Below are 21,591 nucleotides of genomic sequence, written 5' to 3'. Positions count from 1 at the left end.
ACTTTGGAAGTATGCTTGGGGTCATTGTCCATTTGGAAGACCCATTTGCGACCAAGCTTTAACTGATGTCTTGGGATTTTGCTTCAATATATCCACGTAATTTTCCTCCCTCATGATGCCATTTATTTTGTGAAGTGCACCAGTCCCTCCTGCAGCAAAGCCCCCCCACAACATGATGCTGCCACCCCCGTGCTTCACGGGTTGGATGGTGTTCTTCTGCTTGCAAGCCTCCCCCTTTTTCCTCCTAACATAACAATGGTCATTATGGCCAGAGGACATTTCTCCAAAAAGTACGATCTTTGTCCCCATGTGCAGTTGCAAACTATAGTCTGGCTTTTTTTTATGCCGGTTTTGGAACAGTGGCTTCTTCCTTGCTGAGCAGCCTTTCAGGTTATGTCGATATAGGACTCGTTTTATTGTGGATATAGATACTTTTGTACCTGTTTCCTCCAGCATCTTCACAAGGTCCTTTGCTGTTGTTCTGGGAATGATTTGCACTTTTTGCACCAAAGCTTTCGTCTCTTGGAGACAGAATGCGTCTCCTTCCTGAGTGGTATGACGGCTGCGTGGTCCCATGGTGTTTATAATTGCGTACTATTGTTTGTACAGATGAACATGGTAACTTCAGGCATTTGGAAATTGCTCCCAAGGATGAACCAGACTTGTGGAGGTCTACAATTTTTTTCTGAGGTCTTGGCTGATTTCTTTTGATTTTCCCATGATGTCAAGCAAAGAGGCATTGAGTTTGAAGGTAGGCCTTGAAATACATCCACAGGTACACCTCCAATTGACTCAAATGATGTCAATTAGTCTATCAGAAGCTTCTAAAGCCTTGACATCATTTTCTGGAATTTTCCAAGCTGTTTAAAGGCACAGTCAACTTAGTGTGTTTAAACGTCTGACCCACTGGAATTGTGATACAATGAATTGTAAGTGAAATAATCTGTCTGTAAACAATTGTTGGAAAATTACTTGTGTCATGCACAAAGTAGATGTCCTAACCGACTTGCCAAAACTATAGTTTATTAACAAGACATTTGTGGAGTGGTTGAAAAACGAGTTTTAATGACTCCAACTTAAGTGTATGTAAACTTCCGACTTCAACCGTACTTCACTTTTCTCTCTAATTGTCTGTCCTTTATTGTGGTTTCTCTTTTGGTCCAAGGGGTATCCAGGCTTACCCGGAGGTCCCGGTAACGTCGGTCTGCAAGGCCCACTTGTAAGTGTTCATCAACTTAACTAGGATATGAATTGTGTTTGGATCCAACTTTATAGAATGTTAGGATGGTTTATTCTATCCTCCTCATCCCCTCAGGCTCTCTGTCTCTCTCTGTCTCTGTCTCTCTCTGTCTCTCTCTTTCTCTCTCTTTCTCTCTCTGGGTCTGTCTTCCTCCCTCCCTGTGAGTGCTCGCTTGTAGGAGAAGAGTAGTTATATTTTCCTCCTCCCAGTTGGGCGTGTGACACATATAAGTGATGAACTTAATTGAGTGAAGGGATGAAATACATTGACTCCCCTGATTCCTATTTTATGTCTGGTCTAAGCTATCGTAAACACTTTAATTGCGGGATTAATACGAATGCTTAAATCGAGTGGGAAGATTTGTCATGAATTATATTTTTTCCTTCTCCTTGATTTGCACTCTTAACACTTGACATTTCACTGGGTAATTCAATATCAATTAGCCTCTTTCCCCACATTAATGTCTGTTCTTCCGCAAAGGCAGTACTTCACTAGACTGATTGTCAAACAGCACTGTATAGCAGCTAATTTCCTCTTGCTCATTTAGACTGTCTGTAGGCGACCGGGTAAGGTTGATAGATTTTATATACAGTAGATAGACAATGCTCATTTAGCCTCATTTAGTCCGTATAAACACTCTGACTTAATACAACATCCTCTGCAGCGTCCACATCCATAGCTGGGCGATCAGATCACACACCGTGTAGATGATCTTCTGCTCCATTTCAAACAGAAACAGTCTGAATTTCTATGTAATTGATTGGATAACGTCTCACCTGTGACCGTGCAACTGAATTGAACGGTCATGAATTCTCTTGAAGACATTCCATAACAATCTCTCTCTCTCCAACTCTCCCCATCTCTCTCTTGCTCTATCTCTCTCTCTCTCTGTCTGTCCACTCTCCCCCTGCCTCCCTCTTCCATCCCTCTCTACATCCCAGGGTCCTCGGGGGCAGAGGGGTACACCTGGGATCCCTGGGTCAAAGGGCAGAAGGGTAAGTTTAGCTCTTGTTTTTTCCCCCATCCACTCTGTTACACCACTCTGTTCAGTTCTACCTGATGAGTCATACGTAACAATGTGAGCTATGATGGACAACTGGAGCCTAACCGTGATTCAACCCTAAACCATAACCCTGAGTTTACCTCATCAAACACCAGTGTAACATTTCATCCCAGAACAGTTAATCTGAGGATGAGAGGTGAGGGTGATTTAAACAGCGTGTGTTTATTCTTCACTGGGACTATTATCACATTATTAGATGCTGACAATTGTTTTACGAGCACCGTAAAGAAGTGAGCCAGAGATGACAGCGCTCAGGCGTTAATGTCGAGCTGGTGAGACATCTTGTGGCCTGAAAGGAGTATGGCACTTACAGTACACTGATACAGTACTGTACATAGCAACCACGGACTTGACATATTTGACATGATCAAAGCTAATGGAATCGTATGATCTGTTGTGTGACACTGCATAAGATAGCCTGTCTATCAGCAGTAGTATCACCGTTGTTGACTCTAAATCAGTTGACTGAGATCTTTTCACTATACTGTAACCCTACGTGGGCAGGGACTTCTACAGAAGATTACTGTGTCTGTACTGGTCTGTGGGTAGATATTTATTAAAGTGGGATATTGTAGACGTCTCCCTTGTAGATTCCTAAATTTACTGTAAATCCTTTCACAAGTGATGATGGTTTAGACCAGTGTTTCCTAACCCTGGTCCTCCAGTACCACCAACATTACGCACTTTTGTTGTAGCCCTGGACAAACACACCTCATTCAGCTCATCGAGGGCTTGATGATTAGTTGACAAGTTGAATCAGGTGTGCTTGTCCAGGGTTACATAAAAATGTGTACTGTTGGGGTACTAGAGGACCAGGATTTGGTAAACACTGGTTTAGACTACTGTGTCGAGGGTGTGAGGTGACTGGGCACTCTGCTTCAGTGACTAGGTAGTAGAGTAAGTGCCTCTGCCCGTCCGTGGTGCCAATGTGGGTTGGCACTCCTGCCAGGGGCCAGTCCAGTCGGTGCCATGGCAAGTCGGTTGCAGTGTTCCATCCAAATGTCTATTTATATCAGCAGAGAGAAGTAAAGAGGACATGCTAACGGGAGACGCAGAGTGCCCAGTCACCACGCACTCACTTTCACTGTGGTCCGCTAGCACTCTCACTTAAATTTTCATCCCTCAGTCTTTCCTGCTCTCTCATCGTCTCCTTCTCCTGTCTCACCTGAAGCACACGAACAAGATCTATTCATTCCATATCCAGCAAACATGACCCCATTGGCACCATATTCGGGGAGCAAGGTGGGCATGGGCTGGCTTCCATTAAATAGTACCCACAAAACACCAGTCTCAACGTCAACAGTGAAGAGGTGACTCCGAGATGCTGGCCTTCTAGGCAGAGTTCCTCTGTCCAGTGTCTGTGTTCTTTTGCCCATCTTTAATCTTTTATTTTTATTGGCCAGTCTGAGATATGGCTTTTTCTTTGCAACTCTGCAAGGCCAGCATCCCGGAGTCGCCTCTTCACTGTTGATGAGACTGGTGTTTCGCGGGTACTATTTAATGAACCTGCCAGTTGAGGACTTGTGAGGTGTCTGTTTCTCAAACTAGACACTCTAATGTACTTGTCCTCGTACTCAGTTTTGCACCGGGGCTTCCCACTCTTTCTATTCTGGTTAGAGCCAGTTTGCGCTGTTCTGTGAAGGGAGTAGTACACAGCATTGTACGAGATCTTTAGTTTCTTGGCAATTTCTCACATGGACTAGCCTTCATTTCTCAGAACAAGAATAGACTGACGAGTTTCAGAAGAAAGTTTTGTTTCTGTTTGAGCCTGTAATCGAACCCACAAATGCTGATGCGCCACATACTCAACTAGTCCAAAGAAGGACAGTTTTATTGCTTCTTTAAGCAGGACCACAGTTTTCAGCTGTGCTAACATAATTGCAAAAGGGTTTTCTTATGATCAACTAGCCTTTTAAAATGATAAACTTGGATTAGTTTACACAACGTGCCATTGGAACACAGGAGTGATGGTTGCTGATAATGGGCCTCTGTACACCTACGTAGATATTCCATGAAAGAATCAATAGTCATTTACAACATTAACAATGTCTACACTGTATTTCTGATCAATTGTATTTTAGTTTAATGGACAAAAAAAAATTGCTTCTCTTTCAAAAACAAGGACATTTCTAAGTGACCCCAAACTTTTGAACAGTAGTGTATATTTTTACATTAAAATATTAAATTAATATTTCTCCAAACAACAGATTAAACTAATTTAGGCCAAGCGATCCGTGGAATAAGTTTAGAGGGTATAATAAAATAAAATACAATACAATGTAATAATAGTAATCTGCAATTTATGTTATTAACAAAGGGCAACCTGGCCTTGGGAAGCTCACGGGAATATTGGTATCCACAGTGCTCCACCAATTATACATTTTACAATGTAATAATTCTTGTGATCCCCAATGATTCTATATATATATATTTTTTAACATAAATGCACTGTAATTTAAAGCTAGAATCATTAGTTGCTGCGGCCATTTTTTACCTATTGATTCTTGAAGAATATAATTTATAAATGCCGCAGGGGCTGAGTTTTAACTGTGGTACTCCAACAGAGCCCAAAATGTAAGCTTGTTTTACTCAATGTAAACAATGTAAATGTAAACAAACAGTGTAGAGCCTCAAAACATTGGTAAAACGATCATTTTTATATCAGTCCCTGCATCCATAGCCGTCTATAAATTTAAGAGTGGTTACAGTTCTCCAGGCCCATTCCTCGGCTAAATGTTCTATCCGATGCCAAGAAGTGGGCCTTTAAAACCTTTGCTGAGGGGGTCCCTGATGAATTTGCTATTACAAAAGGGTTCCCGGTGCCAGAAAGTTAGAGAACCCCTGACAGCCTATACCAAGCCCAACACAGGCTAACCCACACCACCCAGTTTGAGGCAGAATAGAATATTTGTGGTCATGGTTTGCATTTTACCATTTAGCAGACACTCTTATCCAGGGAGACTTACAGGAGCAGTTAGGGTTAATTGCTTTGCTCAAGGGCACATCGACAGATTTTTCACCTAGTCAGCTTTTGGGATTCAAACCAGCAGGCTTTCGGTTACTTGCAAAACACTCTTAACCCGCAACGCTGCCTGCCGCCAGTTCTTTTGTGCAACCTACCGAGAGTGTCGTTCCAGTTGAAGTGTTCTGTTTGCGTGATGTTAAAATTTGTTATGATTTTGTACACTGCCAATTATTAAGTCTTTAAAAATACTTAAATAAGTGCATGTGACATATGATAACCGTAGCCCTTTGCACTCAATGGCAGATATGGGCACTGATAAACACCTAAATTGGAACGTTGTGGCTTTACAATAACATGCTTTACATGACATCAGAGCTCTGGCTCTGCGCTCCACAGCGCTGTATGGGTTTGACTGACTGCTGTACTGAACTTGAGCACCTACCGCGACAAGAAGTTGTCCTAATCCCGCCCGCTAATTGGGCAAGTTTAGCAAAATGTTTTGTTGTCAGACTGATGGAAATGCTGTGAATGAAGAGGACTCGATGTATATTGAAAGATGAGATGTAGAGGATTATAATAAATACCGTCATACAAAGCAAGCCAAACACCCATGAGTCCAAATGTGCACTTCACATTTCCATATCATAAAACTCATGTCATCTACAGTGTCAACGTTTATGATCACTATGTCAGTTACAATAGGACATGGCGTCATACCTTGGGTTGTTCAGAACAGCATGAGCCTATGTTTGTCTATTGAGAAGAGAATTCGCCACGGCACACTCACCTGAATGCACACATGACCGCTTTCTATACGCACCAAAAGTATTATCTGTTTCCCTGAATTGCATTATCAAATCAAATTGTTTCCATTGTGAAAGTGTAACACTAAATTATCGTATTTTATAACTCTAGTCATGTTGGCAATTTAACAAACTTTAAAACGATTACCTACCTGACCCAAAGTATGATTTATAATGGACCGGGGATTGCGTAAAAAACAACAGTAATTGTGTGATGGCCGGGATGCAGGGTTGTGTTGCAGTAGCACCCATAGCTCAAAAAAGCACGTCGAAGACTCTTCTTTCAGTCATAAAAGTGCTTTGGAAAGGTGTGTGGCCACTTGGAGACACCAGTTATAGGCTAGTGGCAAGACCCGAGGTAGGACAAATAGTCTGTATCCATATTTCGTTATCAACAAATGCATCGAAAACTACAGCAAATGTAAAATGCACATCAGATCAAAAGTGCAACGTTTGGATTCAGTCTTGTGTGAGGTGAACTGTCCTCATCTTTGGGCTAATAATTTTCCCATAATCTCCAAACTGTTCCTTTTCAATTTCTACCATAGTTACGCATGTGCTTTTTATATAATGTTCTGTAAGAAACCTTTCGATTTAGCCCTATCCATATAGTTCAAATCCCACGAGTGTAAAAGGTTAATAGTTTCTATTAAAAAAACATATCTAGTGTATGTAACAACTTGGTAAGCCTAAATGGGGCAAATATTTTAGCCTGCATTTGGCTCACATCGTGCCAATGTGGGCATGTTTGCTAGGAAATGAAGGGCTTATTTCAGGCAAAGTGAGGGCTGCCCTCACCAGATATGGGCTGGCCACACTGGGCAAATGCCTTGGGGGGCCAACGTGGAGCGGATGAACAAACGAGCTTGGGGCAAATATTTTAGCCCGCATTTTGCCCACATTGTGCTAATGTGAGCATGTTAGCTTGGTACAAACATTCCTACACAGGCTATGATTCCCACAAATGTTTCTCTGCTGACACACACTCATAACACATGACACACACACATCCCATTGACTGTATGCTCAGTGTTTACTATAAACCACACTTGCGTCTCCATGCGGTTGGTAGCATTTCTTGTTTTGTTAAGCCATACTATAGTTCTCCTCAATCACCCTTCCTAAACAGACATGGCTAATAGACATATCTGATCTTTCCGCTGAATCACAATACACACTACATCTAGATCACCACAGAACTTGTAGAACCAGAACACCAGAGTGTTTTGTTACAGTAAATGAGGAAAGCGTAGTGTTGGTAATGATTTGAATGCCCTCTGGTATTTTGGGAACATCTGTTCTGAAATAAACATACATGACTGTATACTCCAGTGTTTATCGCTCGTGTACTACAGGCTAAAGTACTGTACAGCAGCAAAGCGAAACGGCTCAGGTCGTTGCCGGTCTACGCCGCCACGGGGCCAATCTCACAGTTGTTATCTTAACCCTACTTATGGCCTTCTCTTATGGTTCACCCTCCGAGCTATAAAGACATAAAGTTTGGGTGATACAATGTGGCACACTTGAATTTGGCCTAGATCAGGAAGAATCGTATTCCTTATGTTACGTTTACAATGCATTATGTCACAGTGTACGGTAGGACAAAGAGACAGTGCATTCTAGGAATAGTATGTGACCCAGTAGTAACTACAGGCTGGGAGCATACAGAGGATCTCTGTCTGTTCCTAGACTACAGATAACTGCCAAAATAAAGGAAACGCCAACAGGAATATTTTACTTTCACCCCTCTTATCTCTTTCTCTCTGATTTATTATCCCTGAGAGCAATTCAGTCTGGGAAGATGGCTTGGTCTCAGGAATGTATTTTTTTATTGCTCCGTTTGATGATCTTACATAACTATACAAGATATTACCTGCAGTCAAATAGTAGATATGACCCAGTAGTAACTACATGTAACTGCCAAAATAAAGGAAGCCACGCAACATAAAGTGTCTTAATGGGGCGTTGGGGCACCACGAGCCGCCAGAACAGCTTCAATGCGCCTTGGCATAGATTCTACAGGTGTCTGGAACTTTATTGGAGGGTTACGGCGCCATTCTTCCACAAGAAATTCCATCATTTGGTGTTTTGGTTGATGGTGTTGGAAAACGCTGTCTCAGGCCCAGCTCTAGAATCTCCCATAAGTGTTAAATTGGGTTGAGATCTGATGACTGAGACACTCACGCACACACACACACACACACACACACACACACACACACACACACACACACACACACACACACACACACACACACACAACCCTTTAGCTCCTTTGAGACCCCTCTTTCCAAGTCACTGAGATCTCTTCTAGCTATGGTAACCACAATAATGGGCAACTGGGCATTTTATACTTGACCCTAAGCATGATGGGATGTTAATTGCTTAATTAACTCTGGAACCATATTATAAAATCGTCTTTGTGTCTTTCAGTTGTCCTCATTGACCTCACAATGTGTAATATCTCTCGGCTATCTCTGGCTTTGATATCTCACTTGGCTCACTCAATTGACCAATTCAAACCGGGATAGAATTTGAGTAAGATTTTGTATAAATGATACGTGTGTGTGTGAACTTGAACAGAGGCTTCTGTGCTAAGCCATATAACTGACTGGATGAGGCTTTTACAATAGTGCTTGTTAACTAACCTGAATGAGCCGTTCACCCAACTGTAGCCTACAGCTTTAGGATCAAGTTAAAAAAAAGTTGCAATTTCCAATTCAGCTATTCAATTTATGATTTTTTTGATTTGGCCTGACTAGAGGTGGCTCTGCTATCATTTTGCTTGGCCTTGAAAGCCAGGTGGACATCGGAGACCCATACAATGTATCCACTCACTCACATAGCTGTGTTGAATAGTTTTATGAGTAAGAAAACACATATTTTGACTCTGTTTGACTTATTTTCCCGCTGTGTATCTTTGGCCTGAACCAAGGTAAATGTCGTGTGTAGCTTAGCAGAGTCCACTATAAGCAGACAGAGCAGCACAGTCCAGTAAAGCACACACACACACTTCTTAAGACTGAATGTGGCTTTTTATGTATTGAGGACAGAGTGGGGGGGGGGGGGGGGGGGGGGGGAGAGAGGGGGGGGAGATGGGGTTGCTGGAAACCCCTACCTGTGAGGCAGGAGAGGAATGTTAGAACCTCAGGGAGTGACACAAAGAGGAACGGACACAACAGTCCAATCAGACAGAACAGGAAGAGCACAGCATCAAAGCAGCCTGGAGGGGTCTAATTTAAAGATGGCTATCTCCACCCTCTTATCTGGGGCTGCAGAGAGGGTTTGGTGCTTGGGGGGGGGGGGTCAGGTGATTACTCCCAGGTTGTGGATATTAAGTGATCCGTCTGTTTTGTCTCTATGGAACTCCCATGTGTTCAAAGAAAGAAAAAAAAGGCCTGCACACTACACTGCTCCCATATGCTGCTCTCAACACCAATGCCCCCATATCCCATATTGTACACTACTAAGTAGCTGTGAGTGTGTGTGGGTGGGTGTGTTGCCTGTATATACGAGTGCCGTTGTGTGATGTGATGGTTGAGTGGTTTGTAAACAGAGTTGGTTACAGAGAGGACTAAGCTGTTTCTGTGTCATAGAGACCCGGGACACACACACACACACACAGACATGACTAAGCAGCTGTGTTTCCGTGTCATAGGGGCCGAGGGGTGCAGAGGGTCCACTTGGGGAACCAGGGCCTGAGGGCACCAAGGTAAACACTATTTTAAACATATTTTCACCCTCCAAATAATAATATAATGTATGTCCTCATTTAACCTACCTGAAAACCTTGTTCTGTGCACTTTGACCTGATTAAAAGTATCTTATTGCTGCCTCACTGAGATGTCTCTCTCTTTCTTTCTATCGCTCTCTCTCCCTCTCGATGTCTCTCCCCCTCTCCTTTGCAGGGAGAGCAGGGTGAAGGAGGAAAGAAAGGGGAGCCTGGGTTCATTGTGAGTACTCTGAATTATTTTGGGGGTCACCTGTGTGACTTGAAGGAGTGAAGCTTTTACTTTCTGCCACAATGTCTTGTCCCCAGACCTAGCACATCAGCAATGTGTACACAATGTGTGTGTGTGTGCGTGTGCGAGTTTGTTCCTGTGTGTCACTGAGCATGTTTCTGCAGATGCCTCTGTCCTTATACTGACTAGAGTGCACATGGAAAAGGCTCCAGGAGACCACTAAACATAATTGAATCTCAACAGCAAGTCCTTTCTGGTTCACCTGACTAATGACAGGCCAGAATGAGGCACGGCTACTTCCTGTCACCCCTGCTCCTGAAATCATTCTGCAGAACAGACCCCACTGTTAAAGGGAAAATTCACCCAAAAGCACTCATTCCTTTAATTTACGGTGTTAAATAACACTGAAGAACAATGTTTTTTGTGAACAAATGTTTCATTTTGGCGTAGTAGTGAGGTTGGTAGCAACATGGAGAATTGTTGTGGAAATCTGTTGCAGCTCAAGTCGACCACAAAAATCCACAATGCAATGGTCAGCTGGTTAGCAAACACAATAATACCAAAGACAATATCAGCATGTGACGTAGCTAGTTAGCTGTGAAATCAACTAAACTCTATACATTTAGAAGTCTACATCTCACCATGTTCAACCTACAAATTGATGAGTCTGACATTCGCAACGGCAGATATACTTTTGAGGAGATGGGGAAACGTTGCCCGTGCTACTGTACGTCAATGGGCTGCGCGGTGCATTCTGGGCGATTCCGGGACAAGGAGCGCTCTCCTCCAAGGAGTAAATGGGAGTCTGTTGGGCTATAAGTACAACAAGTTAACAATAAGTACAACATTACAAATACTTTCCAAGATAGTTAGCCATGTTGGCACACTAGACCCTCCGTTAACTTACACATCTCTCAAGGCAGGAATATCGCAGAAAACATGGTCAATGGCCCATATGTGTAGGTGCCGTTGAAACCCCCCCCCCAATATACTAAACATATGTCATGCCTACGTTTGAATAAAAAGGTTACCCATGGGACGCCATGAGCTAAGGTTGAGCGTGCCGTTAAGATCCGGAGATCGTTAGACTTTCAAGTTTTTATTTGCAGCGTGTGCCATTCTTCTGAAGGCTGTGTCGCGTTACCGTCAAATAAACAGCCTCCTCCAGCTCACAGGGATGAGACCTGAGCTAAAGACATAAAACACCCAACCCCTGGCTTTATATTTGCTAGTGTCAATTGTCTCCAATTAGGTTGGGGGATTTCATTAAAAACACATCCTGTATATTGGGTAGAGCCATTGGCTAAAACGGCAGACCCAAAGCTCGGATGGAGAGTCAGGGGAGGTACTTGGATGAATCTAGATGAGTGTCGTGGTTCTTAACATAACGGACCAGTGCACTTGCAACATCGCTGACTCTTTGATGTCCTATGTCATAGTATTATGACCGCAAAAGGATACATTTCTGTTGAAAGTTGGACAATAAAGCATCTCCTCTAATCTATCTTCAGTGGCATTTTCCTTTAACAGAGGACAGTTCAGTTAGGAGCAGTAATGTTAACAGGTGAACTATAGTACCTCCACTAAGTTGTGGATATCCTGGAACAATGGAAGACATCCATAAGACTTACATAATACCAACAGGTGCATTTAGTCCACTAGGGATGGTACTGGTACATTCATCATGCAATTGTCGTCCCTGACCCATCTATTCCATACCTTTTCCTCTTGCAGGGGAAAGCTGGCGGTCCAGGGGAGAGAGGTCTACCAGGGAAACCTGTGAGTACCTTGCATTACATTCACCTGTAGTATCTCCGTTTCCTTTGACGGGTTTGATTGAAAGGTTCTAGAAGGTAAAGATACCTATCACTGTGTACAACAACACCACAGCTACATGAGACATAATAAACGTCCTGGCCCTATAAAGAATGTCCACTACAGCTTCCTACCTGTAATATAAGCGCTCATTAAAAAGGTGCACTGAAACAACAAGGTGTGTGCGAAAGACACATTTGATTGATTAAAACAACCGAGAGTCAAAGGGATAAATTGAAGGGTGTGCGCGCGTGTGTGTGTGTGTGCATGTGGGCTCTTTCGTGTGTGTGCGTGCAGGCACATGTGACAGACTGTCCCATAGTGCCCAGACCTTGAGGCCTGCCTGGCTGCGGTGTGCTTCTACTCTCATGTGTCCCTGGTGGCGGTAAACGGAGACTGAGATGTTTTAATGTACAAATGGTCTTTGCAACGAGGGGAAAGATCTGCGTTTGTGCTTAGTTAATGATGGATTGCAGAGTTGTAATATAATCGCTGAACTATATAGCAGTTCCCCACTGAAGGGAAATTAATTAAAGAAACACGCATACCAAAGGACTTCGTATTAACAGTGAACTTCACATAAATGTTGGTGTTGGCTGCTGTCAGCCCAGTACACACACACATTTCTCTCTGTGTCTTTCTTTATCTCTGTGTGGCCAGAGGTGATGATTCTCAATGTTGTGCTCCCGAGTGGCGCAGCGGTCTAAGGCACTGCATCTCAGTGCTTGAGGCGTCACTACAGACACCCTGGTTGGAATCCAAGCTGTATCACAAACTGGCCGTGATTGGGAGTCCCACAGGGCGGCACACAATTGGCCCAGCGTCGTCCGGGTTTGGCCGTTGTAGGCCGTCATTGTAAAGAAGAATTTTGTTCTTAACTGACTTGCCTGGTTAAATAAAGAATGCATAAAATAATAATGCCGAATAGAACGTGCTGCATGCTCAATGAATCTTGGATCCATTCACAGATGCTTGGCCGGTTCATTTAGTTCGATAAATGACCTCTCTTCCAGCTCTCTTAAGTCACGCCTTGGTGTACGACTTGACAAGCGATGTTTGTAATTGTTTTTAACTGATGCGCCGCTGCGCACACACACACACACTAGCAGCGACCTGTCCTGCTCAGTGTCTAAATGCCATCATTTGTATAAAGCGAGGTCTATGAACACGGATCAGTTTGTGTGTGTCAGGGGGAATGGGTGTAGTTACCGTGGGTGTTAAAACAGGTCATTTTTCCTGAGTGGTAAAACACACAATAATGCAACTGGAAATCCCCACTGTTATGACATGGTGAGCCCACGAAGTCCCTATCCCCATGAACCATCTCTAATGTACATTGATGTACAGAAGAGTGGGGTTTTAGATTGGGTTCTGTTCCGTTGAGCAGAGTTTGATGCTCTTACAACTCTAATCCTCAATATTAAATTCTTTAAAACTACAAGGAAAGATTTTCCATCCAACAGTATGTTTTCTCCCATCAGTATCTAACAGTATGTCTACTCCCATCAGTATCTAACAGTATGTCTACTGCCGTCAGTATCTAACAGTATGTCTACTGCCGTCAGTATCTAACAGTATGTCTACTGCCGTCAGTATCTAACAGTATGTCTACTGCCGTCAGTATCTAACAGTATGTCTACTGCCGTCAGTATCTAACAGTATGTTTTCTCCAGTATCTAACAGTATGTTTTCTCCAGTATCTAACAGTATGTCTACTGCCGTCAGTATCTAACAGTATGTTTTCTCCAGTATCTAACAGTATGTCTACTCCCATCAGTATCTAACAGTATGTCTACTGCCGTCAGTATCTAACAGTATGTCTACTGCCGCCAGTATCTAACAGTATGTCTACTGCCGTCAGTATCTAACAGTATGTCTACTGCCGTCAGTATCTAACAGTATGTCTACTGCCGTCAGTATCTAACGGTATGTTTTCTCCAGTATCTAACAGTATGTCTACTGCCGTCAGTATCTAACAGTATGTCTACTGCCGTCAGTATCTAACAGTATGTCTACTGCCGTCAGTATCTAACAGTATGTCTACTGCCGTCAGTATCTAACAGTATGTTTTCTCCAGTATCTAACAGTATGTCTACTGCCGTCAGTATCTAACAGTATGTCTACTGCCGTCAGTATCTAACAGTATGTCTACTGCCGTCAGTATCTAACAGTATGTCTACTGCCGTCAGTATCTAACAGTATGTCTACTGCCGTCAGTATCTAACAGTATGTCTACTGCCGTCAGTATCTAACAGTATGTTTTCTCCAGTATCTAACCATATGTCTACTGCCGTCAGTATCTAACAGTATGTCTACTGCCGTCAGTATCTAACAGTATGTCTACTGCCGTCAGTATCTAACGGTATGTTTTCTCCAGTATCTAACAGTATGTCTACTGCCGTCAGTATCTAACAGTATGTCTACTGCCGTCAGTATCTAACAGTATGTCTACTGCCGTCAGTATCTAACAGTATGTCTACTGCCGTCAGTATCTAACAGTATGTCTACTGCCGTCAGTATCTAACGGTATGTTTTCTCCAGTATCTAACAGTATGTCTACTGCCGTCAGTATCTAACAGTATGTCTACTGCCGTCAGTATCTAACAGTATGTTTTCTCCAGTATCTAACAGTATGTTTTCTCCAGTATCTAACAGTATGTCTACTGCCGTCAGTATCTAACAGTATGTCTACTGCCGTCAGTATCTAACAGTATGTTTTCTCCAGTATCTAACAGTATGTCTACTGCCGTCAGTATCTAACAGTATGTCTACTGCCGTCAGTATCTAACAGTATGTTTTCTCCAGTATCTAACAGTATGTCTACTGCCGTCAGTATCTAACAGTATGTCTACTGCCGTCAGTATCTAACAGTATGTTTTCTCCAGTATCTAACAGTATGTCTACTGCCGTCAGTATCTAACAGTATGTCTACTGCCGTCAGTATCTAACAGTATGTTTTCTCCAGTATCTAACAGTATGTTTTCTCCAGTATCTAACAGTATGTCTACTGCCGTCAGTATCTAACAGTATGTCTACTGCCGTCAGTATCTAACAGTATGTTTTCTCCAGTATCTAACAGTATGTCTACTGCCGTCAGTATCTAACAGTATGTCTACTGCCGTCAGTATCTAACAGTATGTCTACTGCCGTCAGTATCTAACAGTATGTTTTCTCCAGTATCTAACAGTATGTTTTCTCCAGTATCTAACAGTATGTTTTCTCCAGTATCTAACAGTATGTCTACTGCCGTCAGTATCAAACAGTATGTTTTCTCCAGTATCTAACAGTATGTTTTCTCCAGTATCTAACAGTATGTTTTCTCCAGTATCTAACAGTATGTTTTCTCCAGTATCTAACAGTATGTCTACTGCCGTCAGTATCTAACAGTATGTTTTCTCCAGTATCTAACAGTATGTCTACTGCCGTCAGTATCTAACAGTATGTCTACTGCCGTCAGTATCTAACAGTATGTCTACTGCCGTCAGTATCTAACAGTATGTCTACTGCCGTCAGTATCTAACAGTATGTTTTCTCCAGTATCTAACAGTATGTCTACTGCCGTCAGTATCTAACAGTATGTTTTCTCCAGTATCTAACAGTATGTTTTCTCCAGTATCTAACAGTATGTTTTCTCCAGTATCTAACAGTATGTCTACTGCCGTCAGTATCTAACAGTATGTGTTCTCCAGTATCTAACAGTATGTCTACTGCCGTCAGTATCTAACAGTATGTCTACTGCCGTCAGTATCTAACAGTATGTCTACTGCCGTCAGTATCTAACAGTATGTCTACTGCCGTCAGTATCTAACAGTATGTCTACTGCCGTCAGTATCTAACAGTATGTTTTCTCCAGTATCTAACAGTATGTCTACTGCCGTCAGTATCTAACAGTATGTCTACTGCCGTCAGTATCTAACAGTATGTCTACTGCCGTCAGTATCTAACAGTATGTCTACTGCCGTCAGTATCTAACAGTATGTTTTCTCCAGTATCTAACAGTATGTCTACTGCCGTCAGTATCTAACAGTATGTCTACTGCCGTCAGTATCTAACCGTATGTTTTCTCCAGTATCTAACAGTATGTCTACTGCCGTCAGGAAACGACTAAAGTAAACATAGATCTGACAGGCAGGGCAGAGGAGCTCTATATTCTCCCCAGTGACCTCTAGAGCCACAGTGCCATCTTGTGTTCAGTGTTGCAAAATACATATTTGAGGGACAGTGAGACTGCAAGTGTGGTACTGTACTGAAGTCATCTGCTCTGTCATACAGTATATATCTCTATCAATCTTCATTAAAACTAAGCTGCGGTTGAATACAATATTTATGAATTAGAGGATGATTGCATGCACTTTACGATAGTGACATTGACAAATGGCTTCCTTAACCTCCACCATGCTTAGATCAACAGGCTGGATGTTCTTTTCAGTCCTCTCTGACACATTTTTAGGAACATTTGTGCAAGCAAAGCTTTGATTTACACTTTTAATGAAATATATTCCCGTCTTATGTAGACTCTTATGATTTACAATGTTTTCAGCACTCTCTCTCTCTCTCAGGGCCTTTGTAAGAGTTCTGAAAATGACCATTCCCCTTTCTTTTCTTTTTTTAAAATCTCTTTGTTTTGTGCTGTTGTACAGACATATTTAATTTGGTTATTATGTTATTAGGGGAGCACGTAGAGGTCCCTTACTGGAACTTCATGTGAAAGAGTTACAGTACTACAGAGAGAGTTGTGTCATAGCCCCAACTTTAACGTCCTGACGTTGCACTTCTATACTAAGTGTAAGTGGAATTTGTAACTGTTGTTCTGAACGATGTGGAATTTATTTCAGGGACAAAGGAATATGACACTCGACGCTGAGATGGCTGCGCTCTGTGTCGTTTGTCTCTAACATCGTGCAACTTTGTAACCACAATGGCCAAGCGAAATGTGTAGAATATCACACCGATCACAGATGAAGTCAGCGACATAATATTTCAGATCAGATAGTAATACCTTTTGATACCCTTTTGAAAGACTGTATACCGTCGACACGCCACTGAAAGCCACAGTCAATAGCTTCTTTCCCCAGTTGTGACAGAAACTGTTCCCCGGTGTTTGTGTTCAGGATGCTATGGATCAGGTTCAGGAGTCAAGTTTATTGACTTGTCCCTTCCCAACTTCTCAACGGGGACGTCTCCATTCCTGGGATATTATAACCCCCCCCTTTTTTTCTGCATGACATACTGGTCTGTATGTTTGCTTCTCTAGTCTGATCAGATCCATGGATAGTCCCTCTGGTAGGCTCTGTATCTGGTTCATCCTGTAGTGGGACTATATGTTGGTGACCTCTGACCTGTCTCTCTCAGGGGAAAGCTGGGATCCCTGGCAGCACTGGAGAGAGGGGAGCCCATGGTGAACCAGTGAGTATCAGTCAATCAATCAATCGAACAGTTGTCACAGTGCTTTACAGTGACCCTGCTTAAAACCCTAAACACATTGGCTGCTTGCACACTAAAGGAATTTAGCTGACCTCCCTTACAACCTGATGAGGGAAAAATCTGTGACATACTGTGACTGTGATTGTTCTGTGCAAAAAATGTCGGACTATCATTGTGAAGTGGACATTCATTGGTAAAACGATTAAGCCTCTCTTTCTCCTGAGGCATATTCTGTCAGGGTAAAACATGTCAGGCCGTCGCTCAAAATATTTTTTTCCCCACCCAGTCTAAACATTTAATCAGATCTGGTATTACTCAACCCCCAGTTAATAAGTTGTTCCAGTGCTCTGTAAAAAACAATCAGGGAGGAGCTGGGTGATTTTCATGTGGCTGATGGGATGTGTGTGTGACTACTTTTTCCAGCCTTTGATACTGACTGTGCACGCGCTCACAAACACATTAGACACACACACAAAGGGAAGGAAACACACATGCGTGCACGCATGCACGACACACACATACACACACTTTACCCCCATATTAGCCCTCTGAAGAAATGCTCATATTTCATGTCCCCAAATGTCAAACAACAAATATTTGACTAAGTTATTTCAATGGTTTAAAATAGTTATTTCAATAACCCCCATATCCATGGTTTTCGTGATGCTCAGTTTATTTGACTAAGTTATTTCAATAACCCCCATATCCATGGTTTTCGTGATGCTCAGTTTATTTGACTAAGTTATTTCAAAAATGTCAAACAACAAATATTTGACTAAGTTATTTCAATAACCCCCATATCCATGGTTTACGTGATGTTCAGTTTATTTGACTAAGTTATTTCAATAACCCCCATATCCATGGTTTTCGTGATGCTCAGTTTATTTGACTAAGTTATTTCAATAACCCCCATATCCATGGTTTTCGTGATGCTCAGTTTATTTGACTAAGTTATTTCAATAACCCCCATATCCATGGTTTTCGTGATGCTCAGTTTATTTGACTAAGTTATTTCAATAACCCCCATATCCATGGTTTATGTTATGTTCAGTTTTTGCCTTGCACTCAATCAAGCCATGATCCGCCACATCACATGATATCACAGTAACCCCTGAGACCACTGATTGGCTGATTCTCTCCTCTAGGGGCCCAAAGGACCCACGGGGGACGCAGGACCTGATGGAGAGCAAGGACCTGAAGTAACTATTGTTTAATTTAAATACTGGTTAGCTGTGAATTTCACTATACATCTGGATACACTCACTGACTCTATCTCACACACACACTTTTTGTCTTACTTACTTTTCCGCACAGGGTGCTCCTGGCGGAGAGGGGGAACCGGGTCCAGTTGGAGAACCTGGGATAAAGGTCAGTGTTCTGGAGAACAACTAATTGTGGTTTTAAACCTCACAAAACGAAATGACAGCCAGTCACATCCAAGGCCCATCAGTCTTACTACAGCTCAGACTACAGCTTCTTAGATGTTGCGTGTCTTATTTAGGGTAGTTTTAGGGTAGTTTGAGCTGGTGCCAGAAAGCCCCATCTGTCTGCCTTCCGCTACCACTCTGTCAGCGGAGCTGACTGAAGTGTCAGGTTTCACATACCATATTTGATTAAGGAGTGATGTGTCACATTTTTTGGCTTAACCAGACAAATAATCAATTTACTCTCCCTCTGAGCGACGGAGCCCAGCCTAGGAGACTGCATATTAAAGGGGACAGTCTAGCAATTTCAGCAATCTTGTCGTGACCGGAAGTTCGGCTCTTTTTACTGAATCTGATCTTTTCAACTCACTCAGTCAAAAGAACAAATCTTTCGTTCATTTGAGTCAGTAGTGCCCAGAGTACGCAGGACCCCCTACCAGCGAACAATGAACTTAAAACTTGAAACAATCACAATACTGCCATCTTGTTCACCATAAGGGGCTTATTGGAGCGGTCATTTGTGACTGAGACTTATAAAAGTCTGCTTCAAACAATGTACATTCGTGATTGCTAGGCATACAAATACAATAATTTATTGATACCTTTGAAAAGCGGTCTATTTGCAGCCACAACCGGACTAGATTATGATTGCTAGGCATACAAATACAATAATTTATTGATACCTTTGAAAAGAGGTCTATTTGTAGCCACAACCGGACTAGATTATGATTGCTAGGCATACAAATACAATAATTTATTGATACCTTTGAAAAGCGGTCTATTTGCAGCCACAACCGGACTAGATTATGATTGCCAGGCATACACATACAATCATTTATTGATACCTTTGAAAATAGGTCTATTTGCAGCCACAACCGGACTAGATTATGAACGACTCTTGGCGGAACGCAATTGCTTGTCTGCCGCCAGGTCAGGGAGATTATTTAGCACCGTGTCGTTTGCGCGCTGCAGCAGCACCCTCTGTCAGGACTGACAGTGGAGTAGAGAAGCTGGTACGGGGAGTCAAATATTTAATCGGAACAGACATGGAACAAGACAGGAACAGCGTCAGCACACGGGTAAACAAGGACATATGACAATCAATGTTGAGGCAGGGAACAGAGCGGGGGAACAGACAGATATAATGGAGGTAATGACAGAGGTGATTGAGTCCAATAATCGCTGATGCGGGGGAAGACAGGTGTGCGTAATGATGGTGGCAGGAGTGCGTAATGCTGGGGAGTGCGTAATGCTGGGGAGTCCGGCGCCCTTGAGCGCCAGTGGGGCAGAGCGGGAGCAGGCGTGATACCCTCAAGCGATTTGTTTTCTCGAGTTGTCTTGAGCAGAGGAAGGCTGTGTATGTTTTGGTTCTTCAAAGCTGTGTCCATAACATTCAATAATCAATTAATTGCATTCATTCTTGCACCGTGTGATCAATTATCCATTAGGTCAAACAAGTGACTAAAATTAACGAGTCACTAGTAAAAACTAATCGTGACTCCCGAGACAGTCAAAAGAGTTGTTAATAATTAATCAATGGCGAACTGTACATTACTACCATCATGGTTTCATCTCACTGTGATATTCTCGGACGGATTTAGAGCTCTCAATATGAAAAAATACTCAATACATTTGTAGAATTGAAACACGTTCTCTGGGTCACAGAGGCATGAAATCACGTTGTGTGTACAGCTGAAGTTGTCACGAGTCTGCGAACATTCAAGTGGTGTCTCTGTGTTGCTCAGAGGAGGCTTGGCAGAAAGTGCTATGTCGTCAGTTATATGAAATGGGCCCAAAATTGTACTATCACTGAATCAAATCATATTTATTTTACAGTTATAAGAAAGGTGAAATCTTATTGTAATTCATTTAGAATTTGATTGTTACTACATTTAGAAAGCCTTTCAGTCATTTGTTCTATTTGAACATTTTCCTGATATTTGTACTATGAACTTGAGCTTGTGTCCTCAAAGTAAGTACACCTCAGCAATGTATAACAATTTTTAACAGAAAGGTGAGTTCCAGACCTTTCTCAAACTATGCAGCATTACTAGTTAATGGTTATGGCCATTTCATGAAAAATTACTTTTGGGTATGTCTATTTAGGCAGAAATCTACATTTTGCCATAACGCCTAGCCTACTCCCCAATTAAACTTGTATGGTTGATCTACCTCAACATGATTAAAGTTGCCTTAGGAAAGAGGGCAATATGTCAATGTTAAGATGTGAGCGGCCCCAGGTCCTATTAGTAGGCTACCCACAATCCTCAGGGAGGGTTATGGCTTCTGTTCTGTGAACTCCTGATCACCCCTGTGGGGCTGTTAGTGTCCCTCTGAGAGGTAGATGACCTCCTGAGCACTTGTATGAAAAAAGGCAGTCAACACTCGTAAATAAAGTACTTAAAAATGTCAGCAATACTTTATTTTCAAGTCGGTTTACTCTTGGGATCCAGCACCTTAAGACTCAAATGCATAACTTAGAGTTTAGCTTGTCTTATAGTCTTATTTTTGTATATACTCCTGAGCACCTTTGCTGTTGTGTCCCTACAGGGCGATGTGGGGCCGTTTGGAGGAGAGGGGGAACAAGGACAGCAGGGAATGAGAGTGAGTCCTGAGTACTTCAGAATACTTTTTAATCACAGTCTATGATTCTAATCCTGCTCTGCTTGTGTTTGGGAGAATCCGATATGCCAGTATATTTACTCTGCCCTCATTTGATGGAGGCATGTAATCCTCGGGCCAGACACGGCCAGGGCAGCATTGCGACTGATTTGTTCTTTGTCTTTTGGACTGTATCAATAACCTTTAGGGATGTTTCTCTCTCTCTCTCTTTGGGCAAGAGGAAAGCCCCACGGAGACTTAGAAAATCCCTGTAGAGAAAGAGAGGGTCCTTTG

The 21,591-nt window shown here is 42.5% G+C and overlaps 1 protein-coding gene across 1 annotated transcript in view; it reads left to right on the top strand.

Moving 5' to 3' along the window:
- LOC139406790 (collagen alpha-1(XXIV) chain-like) overlaps positions 1–21,591 on the top strand; it is a 185,092-nt gene that overhangs the window by 113,687 nt on the left and 49,814 nt on the right. The window contains exons 27-35 of the mRNA XM_071149826.1: positions 1,166–1,219; positions 2,182–2,235; positions 9,730–9,783; positions 9,980–10,024; positions 11,768–11,812; positions 17,201–17,254; positions 18,418–18,471; positions 18,587–18,640; positions 21,247–21,300. Coding sequence (XP_071005927.1) covers positions 1,166–1,219; positions 2,182–2,235; positions 9,730–9,783; positions 9,980–10,024; positions 11,768–11,812; positions 17,201–17,254; positions 18,418–18,471; positions 18,587–18,640; positions 21,247–21,300 — 468 coding nt within the window. The remainder of the gene's footprint in view (positions 1–1,165; positions 1,220–2,181; positions 2,236–9,729; positions 9,784–9,979; positions 10,025–11,767; positions 11,813–17,200; positions 17,255–18,417; positions 18,472–18,586; positions 18,641–21,246; positions 21,301–21,591) is intronic.

This window comes from Oncorhynchus clarkii, chromosome 4 (genome assembly GCF_045791955.1).
Source record: "Oncorhynchus clarkii lewisi isolate Uvic-CL-2024 chromosome 4, UVic_Ocla_1.0, whole genome shotgun sequence".
Taxonomy (NCBI): Eukaryota; Metazoa; Chordata; class Actinopteri; order Salmoniformes; family Salmonidae; genus Oncorhynchus; species Oncorhynchus clarkii.
The sequence above is the reverse complement of the archived record's forward strand: the minus strand, read 5'-3'. Positions and strand labels throughout refer to the sequence as shown.